The 24,946-nt window shown below is 34.9% G+C and overlaps 2 protein-coding genes and 1 long non-coding RNA gene across 17 annotated transcripts in view; 1 reads left to right on the top strand and 2 right to left on the bottom strand.

Moving 5' to 3' along the window:
- LOC138701843 (G protein-activated inward rectifier potassium channel 3-like) overlaps positions 1 to 21,398 on the bottom strand; it is a 56,560-nt gene extending 35,162 nt beyond the window's left edge. For 2 of the 7 annotated variants that reach the window (XM_069829162.1, XM_069829168.1), the window contains exon 1: positions 20,080 to 20,219. Coding sequence is in view for 3 of the 7 variants with exons in the window: in XM_069829165.1 (XP_069685266.1) it covers positions 20,080 to 20,360 (281 nt within the window). In the remaining 4 variants the exon portion in view is untranslated. Of the gene's footprint in view, positions 1 to 3,047; positions 3,229 to 10,931; positions 11,070 to 20,079; positions 20,438 to 20,625 lie in introns of those variants that run through there. The other 5 variants (XM_069829165.1, XM_069829166.1, XM_069829163.1 and 2 more) reach the window with 5 other exon arrangements.
- Positions 364 to 20,084, top strand: LOC138701844 (uncharacterized). Its single transcript, XR_011332705.1, has 3 exons — positions 364 to 430; positions 9,066 to 9,332; positions 17,957 to 20,084. It is a non-coding gene; the product is annotated as an uncharacterized lncRNA (long non-coding RNA).
- Positions 21,399 to 21,547: 149 nt separating the features above from the next.
- Positions 21,548 to 24,946, bottom strand: part of LOC138701841 (ATP-sensitive inward rectifier potassium channel 12-like) — a 262,287-nt gene continuing 258,888 nt past the window's right edge. For all 9 annotated transcript variants that reach the window (XM_069829161.1, XM_069829153.1, XM_069829154.1 and 6 more), the window contains one exon: positions 21,548 to 22,534. The gene's annotated coding sequence lies outside the window, so the exon portion shown is untranslated. The remainder of the gene's footprint in view (positions 22,535 to 24,946) is intronic.

Raw genomic sequence — 24,946 nt, 5'->3', positions numbered from 1 at the left:
AACATTATGAAAGAACATTTACCATGTTCAACATTTCTTACTTTAAATATAAGCCTAATACTGATAAGTTACATATTTTGAGCCACATAATTACTTAATACATGTACTAATTAAAATAGCTCCCGTGACAAGTTTACAGTACTCGTTAGTTACGAACTAACTTAAATAGTACAAGTCTGTAGGAAATAATATTTTATTTTAAGCTCTACGTCACATGCGGTAGATTTAATGAGACATTAAAGGCCAACGGATGCTGGTGTACCACACACGTCTTTATTTTCAGAGAAACCGCAAGCAGTTCCTTCTTAAAGATGCAGGAAATTTTTGCGTACGATTCTCCTTAAATAATAATACTTTCCTATTGTAATTTCACAGAGCTGCCATCATTTGGAAAGTCACTGAGAGATGGCTGTAAATTATTCGTTAAGTGGTAAGTACCAAATGGGTTTGAGCTAAGAATATTAACATCGTGATACAAATACCGGGATATGATTTCAATTCACATTATTGAAGAGCAGCTCACGAGACTTTCTTCATAAAATAGAAATTGTTTATTTTTTATTTATTTTTACACACGCGAGAAAAGATCTATGAAATTCGTTCACAGATTCACTACTTCTTGACGTGTTGACGACTGCCTTTGACGTCTATACCCAAAACACATTCCACTATTACGCCACAATGAATAAAATGCTTGTAAGCATGATGGTTTGTAGTCCTATGCAGCCGATAAGATGCCACGTCTAACGCTGAGAAAAATCTAAGTTTCTTGTTTCTTTTTATCGTGTTCTAGAGAAGTCCCAAACTTTGCTATACACGTTCACACAGTGGAAATACAACTTAGTGATACATGACTACACGTAAAACTAAGACGGTAATGACACAAAGGAGATGGTGCGACGAGCGAGTGCGGGGGTTGCCGTCAATTGAACAGATCTTCCTCTCCCAAGGATGCGAACTTCAGAGTGAGCTGTCGCTCTTGATTGGCGAAGTCGTTGATATTTTATGGTTTAAAACGTTATTTTCTGTAACAACAACGAACGAGACTTTCAAGTTTGAAGAACTATAAAAACAATGGTGGTGATAGTTTGCTTGAGCTTTACCAATATCAGCAGTCTTGTTACTAATTTGCTACCGGTACTTATTTACTATGTGATTAACATAGAAGAAAAAATATTCTCAGGCAGTCTAGAGGGTAAGTCAATTTTCTGATAAAATATGACTACCGGTATTAAAAGTGTGATTTTAAAATCCTTATTCTGGCTTTATTTATAACTAGTTTTTAAACAGAGTTCGTTATTTGACAGCGATTTAAGGAAGACCCAGATATAGGTACACACTGTGAGCCATGACACATAGAAACAGCTAGCTAATTAAAATTTATTTGGAAGCTAAAATTGTACTACACTAATGATCACAAAACGACATGATGTTACATTCTGGTAGAACTAGTATGCCGACTGAACTGTGCTTGATGTGTACGATTATTACAGATCGACAAACAAGACTATGAAAGATTAATTAGAAGCCAAAGGCATCTTTCAATCTCTGCTTCGAAAATTCGCACTTCGTTATCGTATTTATCTTTTCTTTATTAATAACACTAACAAGATGAGTATTCCATTCTAGCGATCCATCCTGCAAATGCACTTCACGTGTTGTATTAATTAAAGTGTAGGGGAAGAGTATTTTCCAACATTTTCTCTCACCTTCATGGATAATTACGGAATACATTTTTATGATGGTGAGATATGACGAATTAAAAAATTCAAAGTTTAAATCAGAGATCGGGCACGTGTTTTTTTTAATTGTTTCCAAGATTTGAGATTTGATTCCTAATTATGGTTGTTATCTTAATGAAATTCGTAAGTTATATAAAAAAATTAACATTACCCTCAAAGGGTCACATCATATATTACCTACACCCAATATTAATCAGAACGTTCTATCATACTATTAACCCACGATATCTGAATAAACTGCAACGCATACTAAAACGAAAATAGCACATTCTATCTTATGAATGTTATGACGTAGTTATGAAACACTTATTTTTTCTGAACTTTCTGCGAGGAACTCTGTGGGAGAGACGCCTGATCAGACTCTTATTTTTGGGCAAATGATGCGTACCAAAACATACTTCAAAACAAAGCTACAACTTTGTCTCCCGTAATAATTTATCCAAGTACTGGTACATATTTACGTATTTATAGGAAGAAATTTTCGATCTGGGGAACATTTTAGTATTAAAACATTATTGGCAAGACTGAAGGGGTTTTTTAACAGTATGGCTTCTCTTACATAAATAAAAAAAGACCGAGAAGATTCTTATTGTAGCCTAACGCCATTTTATAGTTATATATTTTGACTACGATGTACAAATAAACTAGCATTATGTACAGTATGTTAAATATTTCATATTACATATTTACAATATAAATGGATGTGTAAATATAGAATACTGGTAATGTGATGAAATACATTCAACAATTAGAAGTTAAGTGAATATACGCATATAGATATCAAGAACATTTCCTTTCGGATTCAAATATAGTGAATCTAATTATGTAAAAATATTGCATTCAAGTTTCCTTCAGCATCACAACATTTTTCTCTACCTAACACGACAAAGTAGAAAAAATCTTTAATCAAAGATTGGACAGAATAATACTTTAAGATTAATATACGCGTGAAACATGTACAATGCCAATAAACACAATTCGTAATGCGGCAGAAAGACAAATATTTAACATAAAATACTTTCATCCACAGAAAATAACCACGATCGAGAAGAATGAAATTGGAATGAAAATAGTGGGAAAAACTCAAATACCCTCATTGCAGCATGAATTATCTAATACAGGAGAGGTATAAATTACTAAGAGCTATTCTAAATAATTTCTCCGAAGTATGTTTCGGTACGTTTCATTCGCCCAAAAATGAGAGGCTTTCACAAAGCTCATAGAACTTTCCGAAAACGAGTAATTTGTTTCATGAACAAAAGACGAAAGAATGTTGCTTACAAGAATACGATATGTATGACTTACATTAGTAACTGTTGAAGTCGCCGTAGACAATCGATGTCCGTATATTTTCAGAAGAGACACTAATCTTTAAACACTAGATACAGAGTGAATTCAGTATAATATGGTACATGAACTCCCGAATCCATATCCGCCGACACACTAGCTCTCTCCATATTTCAGTAGTGGAAACGAATGCCGGCAGCTTCAGAGAGTGCGCCAGGGTGTTGTGAGAATATCTGCGGCATCTTGCAGGAAACTGATAAGGACAGATAAATACAAGTGTTCCAGTTCCATGCGGTTCTATTAGAGTTATAATAATTTATTTCTTGTACGTCAGAGACAGATTTATATACGTTATATGTCGTAAAAGTTGAAAAAAGCAGTAAATTACTCCAGATATTCTAGAATTCTTTCCAGCCTGTGGGAACCAAGCCACATATATTTTTTTTATAGTACATGTATTCATTACTTCTCCTCCCAATAATCTTTGTCTTTGTTGTGGGCCTCTGGCCTGTCGTTTCAGTATCATCGGGGAGTGAGACACCTGCTTCCCTACAACGTTTCGGGGATCTTCCTGGAAAATTTTTTTAGTAGGTTATTTTACGACTCTTTATCAACAGCTTAGGTTATTTAGCGTCTGAATGAGATGAAGGTGATAATGCCGGTGAAATGAGTCCGGGGTCCAGCACCGAAAGTTATCCAGCATTTGCTCATATTGGGTTGAGGGAAAACTCGGAAAAAACCTCAACCAGGTAACTTGCCCCGACCGGAAATCGAACCCGGGCCACCTGGTTTCGCGGCCAGACGCGCTAGCCGTTACTCCACAGGTGTGGACTCCTGGAAAATATTCTTACTAATTTTTACATACACTAATAGAAACTTACAAAATATAATAGGCTACCAATTTTGCTGCGTTTTATAACATTTCAAACGCGCGAGCATTAATCATATCTGAACAGTTCGTGAGTGCTGTAATGCAACAGGAATAAGAATAATACAGATTATCAGTGGCATTATGGAAAGTTAAAAGGAAATAAATAGTGCTTGGAATGGACTACACGTTAAGAGTAATACCGTGCAAATTTTCTCTTGCTGTCTTTACATTTGTGATTGGTTGCTTGCAGATGAACAATGATGGTTTTTGATCTGGTTGCAAGTTTGCGCAGGCACTACCTTTATTATATTCTTTTGACTGAATTGAGAATGAATTGCTTTTATCCCAATAACATTCAATTAATTATTTCCGAGCTGCGATTCGTTTAAAGTCCTATGCAAAATCGACACAATTCGTTTCATTTAGTTCAACGTGTGGCAATTGTTCTGCCACCCAATCGGAATTATTTTCATTAGTTTATTGTATGTATACCTTACGCTAGTATAAATTTAGTAAAATTCAAAATTCCTAAATTAATTTGTACTGAAATTTTGTACAGTGATTAGACAATATTTCTAGATTAATAAACAATTTTTAGAATCCAAAAAAACTTCAATTGCCAAGGATAATTATATTTTTAAATTAGGAGTGCAATTTGTAGAAGGAAAATTAGCTTCTTTGATATCTTCTACAAGTCTGAGTATATTTAATGCCTTATTATTTTATTCACAATGAGCATGTTAAATTCTGTCCTTATCAGTTGAATATATAAAATATATGAGCCATTTTTGTGAATTTTTTCCATGAATTATAAAGTTTAATTTTTTACATAAAGATTTATCAATGAAAAAAAGAACTTGAAGTTATAAATCAGTGCTAAAGGCACAGTTTATTCTCCCCTGTGAAATATACAGACCGATTATTTAGTCCTGACAGCTCAGCGATGCGAAAGAGGGGAAATAATAGGAGGAGTGGGGAGAGTTCCGGAGTAGAGATAAGGGCGAGCGGTCGGTAAAGGAATGTAGTACAGCTTAATTGTACTGGCACCATACCGCTCTACCGCACGCATGACATCCAATCGCTCCTAAGGCAAGCGAATGAATAACCCAAACACCCTTTGGCGTAACTAAATGGACTCGCCTGACTCAGGCGCATATCTCCGGCGACTATCAGGACTAAATAATCGTACTGTACTTGTAAGGAAAATTTAATAAATTTTTATCTAAAAAAATGTAGGTTATGAGGGAAACGCATTTGGAAAATTTAAGTTGTGGGAAATGAGTAAAAAACTTTCCGAGAATGAGAAGTTATGTAGACTACATTTTTAAATGGCCAAGTCAATATTAACTCACATTTTAGGTTAGAACTCGAAAGGTATTAGAGATATTTTTTTTTTCACCATACTATTTAGGAAAATCCATGTAACGAAAAAAAAAAATTTCGACTTCCGAAGGCAAATAAGTTGCGTACATTTTTGCAACTGGCCTGCAAACCTTTCAGCGATATATTATGTTTGTTGCTACTGCTGTGTTTAAACTCGATAAGTGACTCAACTAATGTATTTTCAACACGAAATGGCTAAGCTAACTGCAACCACCTATAAATTTTACCTTGAACCGCCACAGCAACTGAAGAAAAACAATATTCATACAAAGCGAATGTTTCATAACGTGGCGTCGACATGTCGATTTAACACTTTAACTTAAGGTACGCAAATTTATTATTCGATTTACAGAGTAAAAAGGTGCGGATTTACGTCATCTGGGCTCGTGGTGTCTGTTTACTGATGGCGTATCGAATTAACGTAATCAACACTTAATAACATGTTTATTATTGCAAAGATGTTCAAGCCGTGATTTGCAATGGAAATTGGGTTAGATTGTCAATGCAAATTTATCTTAAACTCTATAACTTCTGAAATTGGCTTTCTTACATATAAATTAATGCTAATTATTTCAAGCTGAATAATGAAGATTGTCCACCGCTGTGGAGTAACGATTAGCATGCCTGACCTTGAAACGAGCGGGCCCGGGTTCAAATCCTGGTTGAGACAAGTTATCTGGTTCAGATTTTTTTCGGAGTTTTCCCTCAACCCATTAAGAGCAAAGCAGAATAACTTCCGGCGTTGGACCCTGACTCATTTCGCTGGAATTATAATCTTCATCTCATTCAGACGATAGATAACTACAGTAATTGGTATGTATGTATGTATGTATGTATGTATGTATGTATGTATGTATGTATGTATGTATTTATTAACACTGCAATTGGGTATACACCTGGTGGCAGTGATATATAATATACAATAATTACAATTACTGCAATAAACCTAGGACTATAAATAAAAACTATTCTATAATAACGCCTACGGTAAGCAAAAGTAAATCTAACTTATAAGTACTTCTATTTCACCCAACTATTACCAACTTAAATAATTACATATCACATTAATTAATTACATACCAACTTAATTACATATCATCTTAATTAATTACATATCACCTTAATTTATTTACATATCAACTAAATTACATATCATCTTAATTAATTACATATCAACTTAATTAATTATATATCAACTCAATTAATTACATGACACAACTTAAATAATTACACTGCACCTCCAACTACATTTTCAGTCTAATCTTCTCAACCTTTTCCTTAAATGTATTGATTTTAAGAGGACCACCCTGAAAGATTGCCGCAGGTAAGCTGTTCCAGTCTACTATTGTGCAATTAACAAAGGAAAATTTTGCCACGTCCGTTCTTTGTTTTCTACATTTAAACTTCCTAATATGATCAGCCCTTCCTAGGTATGGTGTTGCTAAGCTAGCATTGATATCGGTCCATGCTTTGTGTCCCATTTGTGCCTTAAACAATGCGGTGAGTCTGGTTTTTCGTCGCCATGATTTGAGAAGTTCCCACCCTAAATCTTTTACTATCTCCTCACCATGTCCCTTCCCCATTTTTACATATTTTGCTGCCTTGCGTTGGACCTTTTCTATTGAATCGATTTGGTTTTGTCTGTACGGATCCCAACCTACTGCTCCATATTCCATAATTGGGCGAACAAGGGTTTTGTACGCTAATTCTTTTGACTTTCGGTTAGATTTCTTCAGAATACGCATAGAGAAATGTAGTGCTTTCCAGGCTTTCCTTGTGATATTAGTGACTTGTTCCTCCCAATCCAGTTTGTTACTTAAATATATACCTAGGATATAGCGTCGTGAAATAACCAATTAAAAATAATGAAAGCATCGAATTCACGAAACATCCAACTTGGATAATCATCGCGTATATTATAATGAGCACAATGGGCCACAGTAAGCCTAAGGGCAAGGATCTGTCCCGGGCCTGGGTTCGAAAAGCCAAGTCGAATCAAGCCAGGTGTGGGAGGGAGCACTACGACCCAGCACTGCGACCTAGAATATCTATTGCGCTATCCCTCGAGCTAAGAACATTCTCAACATAGACTGGTTGACTACACTAAGGTTCGCTGCGTATACAATTTTCTAGCCTCCGTGCGTCGGCAGCCGGCGTTCAGCGAATGCTATGTAATGACGACGGAACGGAGATCGAATGGAATGATGTGAATGCCTAATATGGAGAAACGGGAGAGCCCCGAGAAAACTCCGAACTGGGACCTTATCTGCCACAAGTGTCACTGTAGGTTTCTCACATAAAAATTCCCAGACTCGGATCACCTGCGTCACAGACCGAAGGTTGGGTAATACGATCACTTAATTAGCAAAGCACACACAAATATGTGCATCAATGGTGAACTTCGATTGATAAGTTTGCATTATTTTCAATGAAAGAAGCAAGCAGTAGCATTAAACGTATATCAATTGCTCTCTTTCTAAATGTGTGATATAGATTTAGATACTATTTTATATATAATTTTGTTTTATTATGAGGTTATTGTCGATGAGGGGTGGTCCTCCAGCTTGGGCGAAGGGCTAACAACAAACAGCTTGTTACGAAACCACACAATATACAACATTCCCCCATAAGGATATACATAAATATATTTGGAACTTCTCCAGATGGATTGACACACAATCAGATAGATCACATCTTGATAGATAAACGAAGACATACTAGTATAGTAGACATTCGAACCTTCAGGAGGGCAGACTGTAATTCTCACCATTATTTGGTAATTGGAATAAATGGGGAATGCCTGTTATTATTCGGTTCAGAAGCTATTGTCATCCAGTCTGCTCTCAAAGAAGATGAAAGTTAGAATTTATAAAAGAGTTATTATTACCGGTTGTTCTGTATGGTTGTAAAACTTGGACTCTCACTTTGAGAGAGGAACAGAGGTTAAGTGTGTTTGAGAATAAGGTGCTTAGGAAAATATTTGGGGCTAAGAGGGATGAAGTTACAGGAGAATGGAGAAAGTTACACAACGCAGAACTGGAAGTATTAGCCTATATTCTTCACCTGACATAATTAGGAACATTAAATCCAGACGTTTGAGATGGGCAGGGCATACAGCACGTATGGGCGAATCCAGAAATGCATATAGAGTGTTAGTTGGGATACCGGAGGGAAAAAGACCTTTGGGGAGGCCGAGACGTAGATGAGAGGATATTAAAATGTATTTGAGGTAGGTGGGATATGATGATAGAGACTGGATTAATCTTACACAGAATAAGGACCGATGGAGGGCTTCTAATGTGAACGTGAAATGTATGTTTTGTTCAACACACATTTTGTGAACTACCGCACTGTTTTTGCTTATGAAAATGAATACATCTGGACGAAGAGGACGCTTATCGGATTACAATCTGAAATCTGCTCTAAGTATATGCACTGCTCAAGGCATTACATCTAAAAATCGAGAAGTGATTGGTAGAGAAAACAAAATTATCACACAATAAACAATTAATATTCCAAAATATAATATGCTATACATTATACAGTTAAACCTATATTTTGATTGTAATTATGTACTTAATTTTTATTTTAATTCTGTTTTTGCTTGCTCATTAATAGGCCTACTACTTTACAAAATATTATGCTATTTTTATAATGAATTTTCTACTGGAAGGAAAAGAAAGTTTATTTGAACACTTTTAATTAAGTAATATACCGACAAGTTAATAGAATTGTTACTACACATAAACAAATAAAAATTTCGTATTATGTTTTATTTCTAGATGGCTGCAAAGAAGACAGACCTGTCTCCTCCTGCGCAGTTTTCTGAACTCAACTGGCAAAGTAGTCTAAGATTCTGATATAAAGTCTTCATACAAGAATGGCTACAACTACAACCAGAGTCACCTCAGTCGCTGCCTGTTGTCATCCAGCACTTTTGAATGGGACCGATATTGGGAAACCAGAAGACAAATGAGTCAATGGAGATTTTTTAACGTACCCAGCCACTGCGGTGCATTGCATTAGAATTTTTAATATATTATTTTAAGGTATCTACCTCTATTTCCTTCAATATGAACTAATGAAAGAGAATTCTGTATGTAATTATGCAGTAGTACGTCACTGCACGATACTTTCAGATATATCATATCAGACGTTGCCCGCACACTCGTAAAGATTGATGTCTGGGCTAACAGTAAGACAAAGTGGCGAAGCCCTATTGAGTATAGTGCTGCACATGACTGAAATAGAAAAATCACTATCTCTTTCACCGGATTGCGAAACTATTTATGTGTAGGCATACGTTGCTTTAAATTTATTCGTGCAGAAACTCGGAAATAAAAAATATTTTTTATCATTCACGTACTTCATTTAGTACTTAAAAAGTACGTTTCCAAAGCTTGTAAGAACGACTTACATCCAATCGTAAACTAAAGGAATTAAGCAAAATAATTATCATAATATTTAATTTTTCTATTCGTAAGTCGCATTGTAATTATTTAACTTCATAACAGTATCAAAACAATTATGTTCGCAAAGGAAACGTTATAATATCCACAATACTATTTGTGATATTTGTAGTGTCTGGGCCAACAATTTTAAGATAATCTAATGAAAGGAAGGCATATTCCATTACTCTATTAATAATAATGCTAAGACTGTAGTTATACATGACTATAATTATTTAGGGGGGGGAATATCCAATTTTTTCCGTAGTTGCTATAAACTGCGAGAAAACACACACACATACGATATACCTATAAATAATGACAACGTAAAATAACATCTTATTAAAATTATAATTTTGTAAAACATGATACTTTCTCAAATAGCCTTCTAAACTGTGATATATTGTGTGTATTAATCAAACCGGAGAAGACGAACAATCCGAATACGTGCATGAAACATCTGAAAATTTACAATTTAATTAATTAATTTATTTAATCTGACAGGATTAAGGCCATAAGGCTTTTCTTCCATCCTACCAGATGGCACATATAAATACAAAGAAGAAATACAAACACTGATGAAAATAATACAAATTAAGTTTAAGTCCTATAGAGGGTCAACAGAGTCAAAAGAACACTATAGAGCTCTCATCGAGCTTTTCTTAAAATATGTATAAAGTATTCTCCTGTTATACTACGTTCTGAGGTGTAAAAATTAATACATATTTCATGTAAACAACTCCAAAGGAAATTTTGTGTAAATTTTAATATATATTCTTTCCGAATTAACATTATGTAATTGCCAAACATATTTAAACATTATTGAAAATTAGCTCACATTTGTGCTGCTGTTTAATGAAAAATATTTTCGACATGATATATAGAAATAATATCGCTTACATGCACATAATATTTTATTGTAAGTATTTTCAATCTTAATGACTTATCAACATTGTTTTTTGTTTAATTTATTACCGAGATTCAAAACATTAACTTCATCGTGATTGAATTAAATGCTTTGTAAATTAGTTAATAAGTCATCAAGATTTAAAATTCATAAAATAAAATATTAAAGACTTCTTATTATCAGAATTATCGAATCTATAAAAACTTCAGTATGAATTGTAAAAAAGATGCACATAATTTAAGTGTCTAAAAGGGCTTAAATAGGTCTAAAGCAAATAGAAAAGTTCACCATACCCGACATCACGATGTCGAGCTTCTCCTCGACTGACGCTCGTTCTGTAAGTTCCGTCCAATAGGCGTCAATACGTGATCAGACCTGTACTAATGATCTTAGCAACGAGTGCTTGAATAGTCCCTGTCCGTAATTGCTGTTCGCACGCTCGCACAACTTGCTATCTCGTAAGAGAAATGGGCGTGACTTAAGATTACACACAAGTGACTGATAAAACTCTCATCACGGCGGAGATAGACAAGTTTTCAAAAGCTTCTGTATCTAATTCTCAAAGAAAGATCCGAAATACTCTAAATAAGAGATCATTTAGAGATAATAAAAGCATAACTTTCGGATCGATCTTGTGTTTTTGTGTTAATACCGACGACTTAGCAAACAATTTAAGTTAATTCTATGAACTCAATCAGGATTTAAATAGCCAGAAAAGTATATTTGAATCCCTTTGCATAAATGATATATTTTTTTAGTTGGTTATTTAACGACGGTGTATCAACTACGAGGTTATTTAGCGTCGAGGAGATTGGTGATAGCGAGATGAGGCCGAGGATTCACCATAGATTACTTGGTATTCACCTTACGGTTGGGGAAAATTGCAGAGAAAACCCAACCAGGTAATCAGCCCAAGCGGGAATCGAACCCGCGCCCGAGCGTAACTTCAGACCGGCCGGCAAGTGCCTTAACCGACTGAGCCACGCCAGTGACTGAGATATTTTAAAAAATTAGAGTTACAAATACGACATACTTTTACACGCACCGCAACAGTGCCGTTCCTTCATAATGTTGTGAACAATGTTACTGTTTATAGTTTATTTTCTTGAACTATTATTCAAAAGACTACCTTAAAGATGCAGTTTCATTTGTGTCCCATTAAGATGAACAGACTACTTAAACATAAAAACATTTTCTATAATTTCAAAATTTAAGATTTAAGTAGATATATTATGTAAATAGATCTTCACAAATTTACATAAAATAGCTATATGTATATTGTAATAGTTCCTAATATTATTTCTCAACTAAAGAAAATCGTCACTTAAAAGTGATTCTATGCTTAAATGTTAAAAATATATTACTATTACATTGAAACTTCATATTTTAACACTAAATCCTTAAAACTTTGCTTTCGTGATGTACCTACGTGTAACAAAAGTGTTTACAAGGAATGATAAATCTTTGGACAATGAGTCAGCTCTTCCCTATTCTGTTATTTTTAATTGATTTATTTTACGACATTTATCAACATCGATGGTTATCTATCTTCCCTCCTTCGCTATGCTTCTACTAGCAGCTACCTAGCTTACTTACACCACCATATGGTTCTTACTCTGAGCTCCGGCGTACGCATGCATTTGATTTCACGTGATAACCAGACATCGGATTCTAGGGCAAATGCCTATTTTGTTTCTTTAGGAGAAAAGTAAAAATAATTATTAATATTTGTGTTTCATGGAAATTGAAAGGTATTCAAAGAGTTTTATAGTGCTCTAAAATGCCCTAAAACGGTTATTAGAGCCTAATTTGTTAATATTCGCCTAAAAATGCCTAACTCACTGTAAAGTTTCGCATTTTACTCTTACTTTTTTATAATTTATACATGCATTCACTGCGAAATTTAAGGCATTTAAAAAGTGGAAAGTTTGCTTCACACCGGCCATGAAACCATTGATAAAGGAAACAAAATGTTTTGAATCTCACGACACTCGCAATAGATTTCACCGAATTTAACATGTTTGGAGGCATAAATGCCGACAAAGAACCAACCTTAGTTTTGAAGCAGGCAACAATCACAACATGTGCTGCTACCGATTCAGAGATATACTATACTATAAAAATGACTGTTTTCGGTCTGAAACCGATTAGCTGTACTGCCCTTCAGAGTGTCATAAAATCACAATTTTTGGAGAAAGAGTGTTTTTGAAATATTTATGAAAAGTCGTAAAACTGCGAATTAGTAGGGTAAACCGTTACAAAATATTTAAAAGAATGGCCCTCCTAGTGTTAACACTACCAGGAAATGCAACAATAAGTGGAACTTTGTATTTTTGTCCAATTGAATCTCAATAACAACGGTTCATTTGAATGCTCGTTAACAGTTGCTCTTTCCCTCACCTTATTTGTGTTGAGAAGTTTTGAGCGGTAGGACTTTTTCCTGTGAAGTTTAACGCGATAATGCCGAGAAATATAAGTGCAAAATCTACATTGATCCGGCAATGGCTAACAGAATATTCAGAATTCACTTATGATGGAAAAATAATATTCTGCAAGATTTGTAGCAAACAGGTATGTAACAATAGTTGAAATATATAAATTCTATTAATTTTAATGAGTAGGCCTATAATATTTATACAGTGACTGAGCTATCCTGAGGTATAGTTCTTTTTAAGACCACTACACTTTAACCTTTTAAATTCCGATAGTTAAAGTATTTGCAGGTCATTAAAATTTTGATTGTTCGAACCCACTAACTTTGTGATAGAAATACGGCAATACAACAATTAGGATTTTATTTTAATTCAGTTTACTTTACATTTTTAGATTTCGCAAGAAAAGAAGTGCCACCTAAAGCAGCAAGTGCAAGGAGCGGCTCATAAGGCTAAAGCTCAGCAGAAAAATCAACTGCAACAAACTTTACTAATACAGCCTACTTCATCCAATCTCAGCAGCAATTTCTATGCTGATTTAACCAGAGCGTTTGTTGCTGCTAACATTCCCTGGAATGCAATTGAAAATCCGGTTTTAAGACAGTTTTTACAAAAATACTGCAAACAAAATATCCCATCTGAGTCGACCCTAAGAAAAAATTACTTAGAATATACAATGAAACTTTAGCTTCCATTCGGGAGGATATAGGTGATTCTTACATATGGGTCTCTGTGGATGAAACCTCAGATCCTATGAATAGGTATATAGCAAATATGGTAGTAGGAAAACTTAGTCCTGATGGACCTTCGATTCCACACCTCGTATGTGTTAAGGAACTTTCGAAAGTGAATAGCCAAGCCATTGCTTATTTTGTAAATAAAGGCCTACAGTCTTTATACTCAGGTAATATAGACGATTCTAAAGTTCTGTTGTTTTGTACTGATGCTGCCTCATACATGGTTGCTGCAGCTCCACTTCTTAAAACATTTTATCCTAACCTCACGCATGTAACCTGTCTAGCACATGGCCTTCACAGGGTTTCTGAAACAATCCGGAATGAATTTCCTCTTGTCAATTCGTTTATTTCTAACACAAAAAATGTTTTTGTAAAGCCCCATCCAGGATTTCAATATTCAGAGAGAACTTTCCAGATATTCCACTCCCACCTCAGCCGGTTGTTACACGATGGGGAACCTGGATTCAGTCAGTGGTGTATTATTCTAAGTATTTTAAAGAAGTGGTCACAGTTATTGATAAATTACCTGAAACTGATAGTGCAGCGTGTGTGAAAGCAGTGAAAGATTGTCTGAATGACTCACGAGTGAAAAACGATATTGCCTACATAACATCAAACTTTTCTTTCATACCTGCAAGCATTGAACAATTAGAACGTGAAAAACAATCTCTTTGTAGCCAAATAGCAATAGTAAAGGAAGCTCAAGTGAACATACATTCTGCTTTGGGCGAAACTGGGGAAAAAGTTAAAAATAAGTGGGACAACGTATTAAATAAGAATGTAGGATTTTCATTGTTGGAAAAAGTATCAAGAGTGATATCGGGGGAAAGTGTAAATGTTCCAGTAAGTATTGATGTTTCTATTGTACCTAATTTAAAATTTGCGCCTCTCACATCAGTTTCGGTTGAAAGAAGTTTTTCTGCTTTCAAAATGATTCTGAGTGACAAAAGGCAAAGGTTAACTGTGGAGAATTTAGAAAAAATTCTGGTGGTGTACTGTGCAGATAATTATAATAAAGTCTGAGCATGGAACTGAATTTCAATAACTTAAAATGAGTAATCTTGATATCAATAATCATTATTTCATTAGTTTCAATATATTAAATTTGTGCAGCTCTGTTTATAAATATAATATAGTATTCTTTTTTAATGTTTAAACATACTTTTTTGTGCGTATTTTAGTGTATAACTAAACATTTCAGTGAAAGAAATAAGTATGATACCTTGCTGTGCCTAAAATGCCTATTTTCATTAAAATAGAGCCTAATTTTACAAATTTTGAGCTTATTTTAGGCGCCTAAAACTGTAATTTTTAGTGCCTAAAAATCCGATGTCTAATGATAACGAATGCCCTATAACTTGTAACTGAAACAAGTCCAGCTCGTTTTACGGTCAGCCATGCTAACTGTTATTTCATAGCGGTGGATGTTCTGCGTTATATATCGGCTGATTCCGTGAATTTGTTACAGAATTGTAGGGGCGACAGGGGTAATTAATATGGACAATTTTCATATAGGAACCCATGTCCGGAAACGTTCCGTTTGGTACTTACAATTCTTGATACGCATATTGAATGTAGACAGCTAGCATCGAACTCAATTTCAAACAAAAATGTTTAATACCATTTTGCTCGTTTTTGCTTCCTTTTCGAGATAAAAATTGTTTTATATGAAACATTTCATAGCGTGTTTTGGGAAAGCCATTGATTGAATTCCCAATATGCTCAGTCAATTTAAGAGAGCAATGTATTATGATAATACATTATTGAAAGTATTTAAGTTTTGTCCTTTAAATGTCCAGAAATTTGATCATACCTCTGATGGTAGGCTACCGTACCTCAGAGATTTGTCTGAGTCGTCAGGGATGAGATCCTAGTGAGCTCCAGTTCCTCTATGCAGATCTATGAGTCATTTTGAATCCATCACTAATATTTGAACAAATCGGCGCGGAGCCAATACGCCAAATTTGACAATGTTATTCACTATGTTCATTTTATTATTCAGCCGAATTTGTTTTGCGTAGAACTAAGGAGTTCATTATTCGTAAATAACATGTTTTATTTGAAAGTGACAACGATACGTATAAATAAAGGGTTGCCGAAGCCATTTGTGTCAGGCAGAGTTTGAATTTTGCAACCGTTTACAAGAACAAGGAATGTGAAATAAGTATGCGGCTTACACATGTAGCGTATTTGGTTTATCTTAGTTACACCCTGATGATGTAGTAGTAGTATTTGTTGACATAGCTGAAAACCGACCAACTGACCCACAAGTCAATGCTTTCTGTGATAATATATTTGATAATTACAATTTTCTGAACAAGCGCAATTTCCACCAGCACTGTGAGCAGAATTTTCTGTAGCCATGAACCCCACCACAAATACAGTAGAGTGTCGTTAATCCGAACTAATAGGGACCAAGACCTATTCGGATTACAAGATTTTCGGATTAACCGAAATATTTCCTGTAATACAATGCATACTATTCACGAGTGCTGAGATACAGTGGTGGGGTGGTGGGAGTACCCTGTTGCTATTTTCAGAACCACAACCTGCCTGCCTGCTTGATTTTATAAATATAACAGATGTGTAAATTATGTACAGAAAACACTAATTGTTGTAAGTCCCCTTGAATGTATTATTTTCATAATTTTTTTAAAGTAAAAGAAATTGAGTGAATTTATACATTTTTTTCTTTTCGCTGTTTTGTACTATTACAATAAATTTAGTTTTTTCTTAAAATAATTTTGTTCAGATTAACCAGATTTTCGGATTAGCGTAGTTCGGATTAACGAGACTCTACTGTATGTGTTAATCATTCATTCACACTTAACTCTCGGTTTTACAGCTCTCACCCAAACATTTGCAAAACTGTAGCTGTAAAACCTTGATATTAAAAAAATAAATTTACCTAAAAATCAATAGAATGAGCAGACCTGCACCTATAAAGAGCAGAGCAACCATCACAAAACGGAGAAGACTAAATGGATTTAATGTAGGTAGAAGAAATTTGCTATTTATTCGTGAACAAAGTGTCAGTTTTAAATTCACCACGGTTTTAAAACCTATTTTAAATTATTTTAAAAGGATAAAGCACACTAAAGCAACCATTAATTTCAACCGCAGATAACATTGTAGCTGTTTAACGTGCTAGACAGTCTGAAGTCTGCATAAGTGGGACGGGGAATTGTGGTTTATGTATAGTCTTTTCCATAACAAGATCTAAAATAACTTTTGTATTACACACTTGGTAGAAAAATTTCTCCCTTCCTTAGGAGCAAAAACATATTAAAATTTCAGGTAAACTGCGCAATCGCAATCTCTCCGAACAAACTGCGAGTAACACTCACCACGACGGATGACCGATTCGGCGCCACGTAAGTTGTGCCCTGTTTTTAAAATGGAGGTGGTAATGAAAGGAGAATAATAATTGTAGAGAGTCAGAATGTAGGGGGAATGAAGAGGAGCCTTCATAACCTTGACTTTGTTCACCACAAATAAAACTCAGCCGTGTCGTCGGGATTTTACCTCGAGTCCGTAGTTGTAAGCCAGTACTCTACTGAGTTACCAAGGCGGCTAATCCGCAAGCATGGCTCATCTGAACTTGCAGTTGTGCGTAACAGTGCCGTTGTTACAGCATACTGTGTACACACAAAAATAATCATTGATGTTGAAAATGCCAACTTTATATGTAATATTTGCTAGTGTAGTGTTATTCTCAGATCTACATTCTGGCTAACGATTTTCAGATATTCTTCAATGTTATAAGAGAAAAAGAAATGCCAGTGAATTAAGTTTCCCCGTGTTTACTCATAGCCACCAGCCACAACATTCATATTATTTTGTCGACCACAAGCAGTTAAACTGAGATATACCAAGCTGTAAACTTTGAGTATGCAAATTGTACAACAGTTAAGTTCATGATATTGTCAGTACTTTATTTTGAATAATATTCTTCATATTATGCAAGCTGTAATGTTACAATATGTATATAAAATAACTGAGATATTTTGATCACACATGTATGTAGACCTTTCTCTTAGTTCACTGAACCAAACTCTTCACGATGGTGTATGTAATTATTACGCCAGGTCTGTAAACATATCAGCAAGGCATTATGATTTTGTTCCTATTCTATTTTATGAATTTCAGTGAATGGAGATTGAGTAATACCTCGTAATAACCTGTTTCAACACTACATTTGTGCACCACAATTTCTACTTGGACTGTCCTGAATTTGAACCTAGGTCTTCGGCCTGGAAATTCAACGTTATGGCCATTTGAAAAATGATACGACTCTTGGACTACAGGTAACAGCGAATGATTACCATTCTGCATCGGATAATTCTATACCTCAGAACGAAATGGAAGTCACAAACATATAACTTCTCAGGGAAGAGAAAACCCAAGACAAGTAAATGAAGAGCAATGGTTCTTCCATCCTTTGACATCTGAATTTAAAGAGAATACGGATATTGTGTACTTCCATTTTTTCCAGCTGACAGAGGAAGAAATTCTGATCAAAATAATGTGCTTATCTCAAAATCAGTAAAATTAGACTTCCATCCTTTTCGCTCTGAGATACAGAACTAATATTGAGAGAACAGAATAGCTTATGAGGAATAACTCAACATGTAAAGAACGAATGAGAAATTAAAATTAATTTAATTTCTTATGATAACTTCTTTGTCATTTACTTCTGATTTTTCGTATATTTAATTATTCATTGTACATAGAGTTCTTCTTTTGTTATTTCTTTCTTGTTTTTTCTCTGTACATATTACCTTACTCCTTTTCCGAAAATAAAAAATCAGCTCTTTTAGAAAAACGTAATAAATGTTTCAGACTTGTCTTTAAATGTTCGTTAAGTATCATGAATGAATCTGACTTTCAGGAAAAATATAAATTTTTAATTAGTTAAGACATAAAAATTGTATTTTTACAATTATAGGCAATTATTGATATAATATCCGTCTAGTTTTCTTTCTATGTATAGATTTGATCAAAATTCAACTAACATTACTGCATTTATGAATGCATTATTTAAAGCAAGATCGTGTCACTTGTTCATGAGTGAAGATTTTAGAAAGCTAGAACGACTGAGTCCTATACCAGTATTTAATTTGTACTTCTCTGCTCTCGCGAAAAGCGGACAACCTTCCTCAGTATGCTGAGGCATAGAACTGTGAGAATTAAATTCAGGATATTTAATTTATAGTACAGAATGGTGTCAAAAATAATTCTGAACTGAGACACAGTGCATCTGTTTTTTCGTATCTAGGTATCCGATCTTCATGAGAAGTTATTCCATAAATTGGTCATAGACAAAACATTTTAAAATGAAATAATGAATAATCTAAATATTTTTCAAAATATTATACAGTATTTATAAATTCAAAATTCATTGTTTAGGTTTATTAGAGATGTTAAGATATGTGACTTTAATTTTATTATATGTGTTTACTGATATTCGTATTTTTTAGTAATAACATTTGAATATATTTACATATCCGCGTACTTTAAATGTATAAAGTGCGTAATGACTGGTGAAAAGTATATCGCACTACTGCAGGAAGACTGCCACAAGTAAAAATTTTGATTTTGAGTTACATATGCAGTCCAATAGTACATTTTGTATTCTACAAGTCAGAATAATGCCACAAATTTAATTTAATGTTCTGTCCATAGATGGCACTTCAAGGAGTTTGGACATTATGTTAAAATGCAAGACACTGACTTCTAAACTCCTAATTTCTTGAGAACAGTGTTTTTTGACTTGTGTCAGTCTTCTTACAAAGATGCGATAAGTACACAAAGAAATGCCTACCCGAAATGTGTAAAAGTATCTTCAAGCATTATTGAAAATAAAATGCTTATCCCATTAGTATATACTATTTAGTTTCAGGACATAATATTCTTCTTCAATATAATGGTATTTACATGTGCCAACGAGATAATGATTATTTTTATGTTAATTGGTATTATTTAAGTAAGTACAGCAATTTGGTCATTTCGTAGATTCAGGCATTATTTTTGGAAGTGAAGTACCGTAATATTTCAATTATTCTGATTTAACGTAGGCCTATAATTGTGTGTAATCTATATTATATTTATATTCATGTCTCACATGGGATTTGTTTTTTAATATTGATTTAAAATGTGCTTGTATTTTTACATGAAGCAACTTCAAGTAAAATTTTGATTGCTTCCTTATATAATATACAAACAGATCCAACTTGTATTGTTATGTAAAAATTAATAATAAAATGGCTTACCTGACTGTCGGCTGGTTAAGAGAACTTGCATAAGTGGACACACGGACGAGAGTGCAAGGTGTCTTGGATCCTCCTACACCAAGCAAGGGTCCAGTAGCCGCAATATCAGTTGTCACGGGAACTGAAGAATGGGATGCATTGCCTGCAGTACTTTTACCAAGATTCTCACAACAGTAAGACGAAAGGTCGTCATCCACTTCGTCGTCTTCGGCTGTAGCTGTTGGTGCTCGGGGCATTTCTTCGTCGTCTTCGTCTTCATCAATCATATGAAAAACTTTCATGGTTACAGTTCGTTACAGTAACGTTGGCAGCATTGACGATGCTTCAGGTGTAATACACACACGCCATGTAGACACATCTGATAAAAAAAATACACTTTTGTCACACTGTTTAATCTTTAGGAATATATGTGACCCAACGAACGAAGAGAATCTGTGTGATGAATTTAAAATGATTTATTACGCTAGTTCCACTTGTTACTTCAGTCTGAGATTGTTCAAGGTTATGGCGATCGTCTTTCTAGACATTCACTCTCCGTGTTCTTACCTGACTACTTCAGGGCGATAAAACAGTTTAGTGTAGAGGCTTTCGTGTTTCCTTGCTTTTGAAACGTATGTAACATCTTCCAGACAAACAAGCAGCTGAATTGCAGTACATGGTTCTTGTTGGTGCACCACTCACTGTCGCTCGTTGGCAAATGAATGAGTTGGTACAGCTAAAGTCACGGTACGCTGAATTAGTGGGAGGAGGTCATTCATTCAGTTCTGGCACATCACACATTTTATGAGGGCGGCGAGAAATCTGAATCGCGATTGTATTTACGGTAAAAAATCACACAACAATTTCACATGTAATTAAATAAACTGTATAATTAGAGCGTGACCGGACGGTGTGAATTATTCCATCTATCACATGTTATTCAATATAATCACAATTTGCCTTAAATTCATCACACGGCTTACATCCACATATCAAAACACAAAATAAAATTTGTATCTGACGTCAAAAACGAATAAAAATATTCTATAACATTTGTGACTCGGTATATGGTTAGTAATGAAACAGATTGTGTCAACATATTTAATTACAGGTTCTCGAAACTAAATTAATGAAGAAAACACAGGGTCATTAATTCGTTTGTTGTATTAATAAAATTAATATCCATATCAACTGCAAAACAGGAATGTTCTATGAAATAGATATGAATTAAATCCACTTGTACGTATATATATTTTTTTTTTCTTCACAAAAATATCTTGAGATTAATCCATTACTACTCTTCTGCTATCCTCGAAATTCTGACAACGTTTCAGCACTGAAACTACAGGAGAATTTTACTTACAATCTCGCGATTATTCCTAATTGTTTATTCAAAGGTCACTGCATTTTTAGTTGACTTTAATTATTTGCTATTATATTTGAATAGAATTCGAATGAAAAGGAACACGAGGCAAGAAAAGAACATGCGTTCTCGGAAACAGAATGTATTTTATTTGCTTACACATGGGTTCGAGCTCATAATTGTGTGAAACTTGGTAAGAGAATTGTTATATCGGAGACAACCAATTGAGGATTTTTGGTTATTTTGTTTTTGAAGAAAATATAAATAATCTGAAAAAGTGAAGATGAACCATTGTTCCAGAAGATCCTCACACACAGCTGTTAATTATAATAAATGACGGCCATGAACGAGGCCATGAACTATTATCCTGAGTTATGCTTCTGGTATTGACAATTGTCTTACAAGCACGTAACAGCATTATTTGCACCAGCGTTTCCGTCCCACTCGTACGACACATAAGTTGTACGGAAGCAATAAACAATTCATGAGTCAGACGAGAAAATGTGCTCAATTCGCTAACCTCAAAAACACTAGCGCGGAATAAGAGTAATTTATTTTAAATTCAAGTCGAGGATGAGTTAAAGTCTATTGTAATAGACATCTGTACACAGCCATAAGCTTTTACTTCACATATACTGGCCTGATATCACAACTATTTCTTTTAGTTAGGAAGACTCGACATGTCTCAGTTCAGGAAGTCCTACTTGCATTTTTTAAGACACTTAACTTGAGGTTTCGCGATTTGCTTTAAACTGCGAGTTATTTGATCATTAAAGACTTAAAGTGTTCTGAGCCACATCGTCGTCCTTTGCATTCCGTAGTTAAAGCTTCGTTCTGGTACGCTCTTTGTAATTTGATGTCCCACGGGAAGTGAGTGTAACCAGAATTCAATGGAAGTAATGTGCATCGCTCCTGCGCTGCAGGAATCGTCATGCTTGGTAGGTGTACCGTTACAATGTCTGATTTGCCTCGACCTCCTCACATTAGAACCAGGCTGGTCTACTTTTGTTGCTGAGAATGATGGTGACTACTTGAGGCTGATAATGGTGCTGTCGAATCAATGGACGGATTTATCTTGTTCCTCACCGCGTGGTGAAGTGGATAGCTCTCTTCCTGCGAACCAAATGATGATCCAGAGTTATTATGTCTGCAACAACATGACGACTTCGTTTCTAGCTCTAGACCAATGCTTTTCAAAACAAGATATGCGCACATTATCTGGTAATAAAAAAAATTGGAAGACAATTTTAATGATAATTTAACATGAAATAAATTTGAAAGCTACTATTAACTGCACTGTCAGACGCTGTCTGATGTCAGTCTATAGACCTACTGCAGTCTTAAACGTTTTGTTTCTGAGAAAAGTAAGAGATTATAACGAACTAAGTAAAGGGACAACTTTGGACTGGAAAGACTAAGGTTCAATTCCGGTAGTAGATAAAAGCGCTCTTTATTTTATCAGAACGGCTTAACCAAGTCAGTCTGCCATTATTTCAATACTAAAGGTTTCATCTCGAAGATAAGGGCCTCCTCGTCTTGCAAATAGGTTATGAGCGAACGAAAACCTTCTTTCTTCAGAGCAGGTAAACAACAAACATATACCTTTTCATCTCTCAACCCAATGATTTTGTATTTTAACTCTCACTTATAACTATCCTACCTATACTCGCCTCAATATTTTTAAAACAGAATATTTATTTCTCAGAAAATAATTTTGAATTTTGTGTTAACACTGAAAAGCATTGCTCTAAACACACTCTTATACACAGTAGACCTAAATAAATGTAATGTCTACTTCCGTATCCGTAATACAGGCCTACATGTCTTACAAACAAGCACACACATGTAAACACACAAAAACAAAAGTTTACAAAGCGCACAGAAGCAACTTTAGCAATAAAAATATCTGAAAGTAGATATGACATCTAAGTGTTGTACAATAATTTCCTTCCACATAGGCCTAGATAATACATACATACATACATAGGCTACACTCATACATACATACATGCATGCATACATACATACATACATACATACATACATACATACATACATACATACATACATAGGGGAGAGTCGGGTAGTATCGGACATCGGGTAATATCGGACAGTGAGTTTCTTTCATCTACCACACGATGATAGTACCTGATTGACATGGTTACGTTTCTGTGATGTCGCATAGAGAAACGTAAGCATGTCATTTAGGTACTATCATATGGTGGTAGATGAAAGAAACGCACTGTCCGATATTACCCGATGTCCGATACTACCCGACTCTCCCCTACATACATACATACATACATACATACATACATACATACATACATACATACATACATACTCGTACACAGAGTTCGAAATGGACATTTTCACGAACGGAACGCTCTATTATTTTCATAGACACGGTAATGTTGATGATGACAATAATGGAATTAATGACCAGTGAGATGACGCCGAATATTACCATTAAATATTTATATACACATCAATTAATTAATATACAAATTTCGGGCACAAGTCTACGGAAATGTTAATCCCTTTTATCATACTTACACAGGAGGATACCAGGAACGGTAGTCACATCATTCAGCCGAAAAATATACATATTGAACAAAATGCACACATCTTTAATCATTTACTTCGACTTACTTAATTACAAATGGCCTTTAAAGAACCCGGATGTTCATTGCCGCCCTCACATAAGCCCGCCATCGGTCCCTATCCTGAGTAATATTAATCCAGCCTCTACCATCATATTCCACCTCCTTCAGATCCCATTTAACATTATCCTCTCATCTACGTCTCGGCCTCCCCAAAATTCTTTTTCCCTCAGGTCTTCCAATTAACACTCTATACGCATTTCTGAATTCACTCATACGTGCTACATGTCCTGCCCATCTCAAAGATCTGGATTTAATGTTCCTAATTATGATAGCTGAAGAATACAATGTGTGCAATTCTGCGTTATTAGTAGCGAATGAGAATGACTTACGGCCCTCATTTATGATTGGATTGCAAAGTCTTTGCAATGGACACTCAGATCCCAGCTTAAACAATAAGAAATTCGACTCGCCACCCAGCATGGTCTATGACATGTGATCATTTTCAATAGCCTACAGAGTGATAAAGTGTTACTGAGCCCCGGACCTTTTAATTTCATTAAACGTCGCGCTGTTATTCAGAGCTTCAACGATTCTCAAGTCAAACATATCAAAGGCATGCCGCAAGACTATTATAAATTAGAGAGAGCTTACACGAATGCTGTAGTTCAATAAAGCAGCACCGACAGTGTCTTCAGTATATTTAACAATTGAATTCACTCTAAACTGAAAAATGTATTCAAATATCATATAAAACCTATATATAATACCAAATTAAAAGGATCCGGAACGAACAACAGCCATTTCTTACGAGACGGAACGGACAGGTTTCTGAAATTCACGAACAGGAACGCCGTCCTGGTCCGCACTGGCCCATTTCGAGCCCTGTACATAGGCCTACAAACTACATCATTGTGACACA

The sequence above is a fragment of the Periplaneta americana genome, chromosome 6 (genome assembly GCF_040183065.1).
Source record: "Periplaneta americana isolate PAMFEO1 chromosome 6, P.americana_PAMFEO1_priV1, whole genome shotgun sequence".
Classification (NCBI taxonomy): domain Eukaryota; kingdom Metazoa; phylum Arthropoda; class Insecta; order Blattodea; family Blattidae; genus Periplaneta; species Periplaneta americana.
Note: the sequence above shows the minus strand (reverse complement) of the source record. Positions and strands in the feature narration are given on the sequence as shown.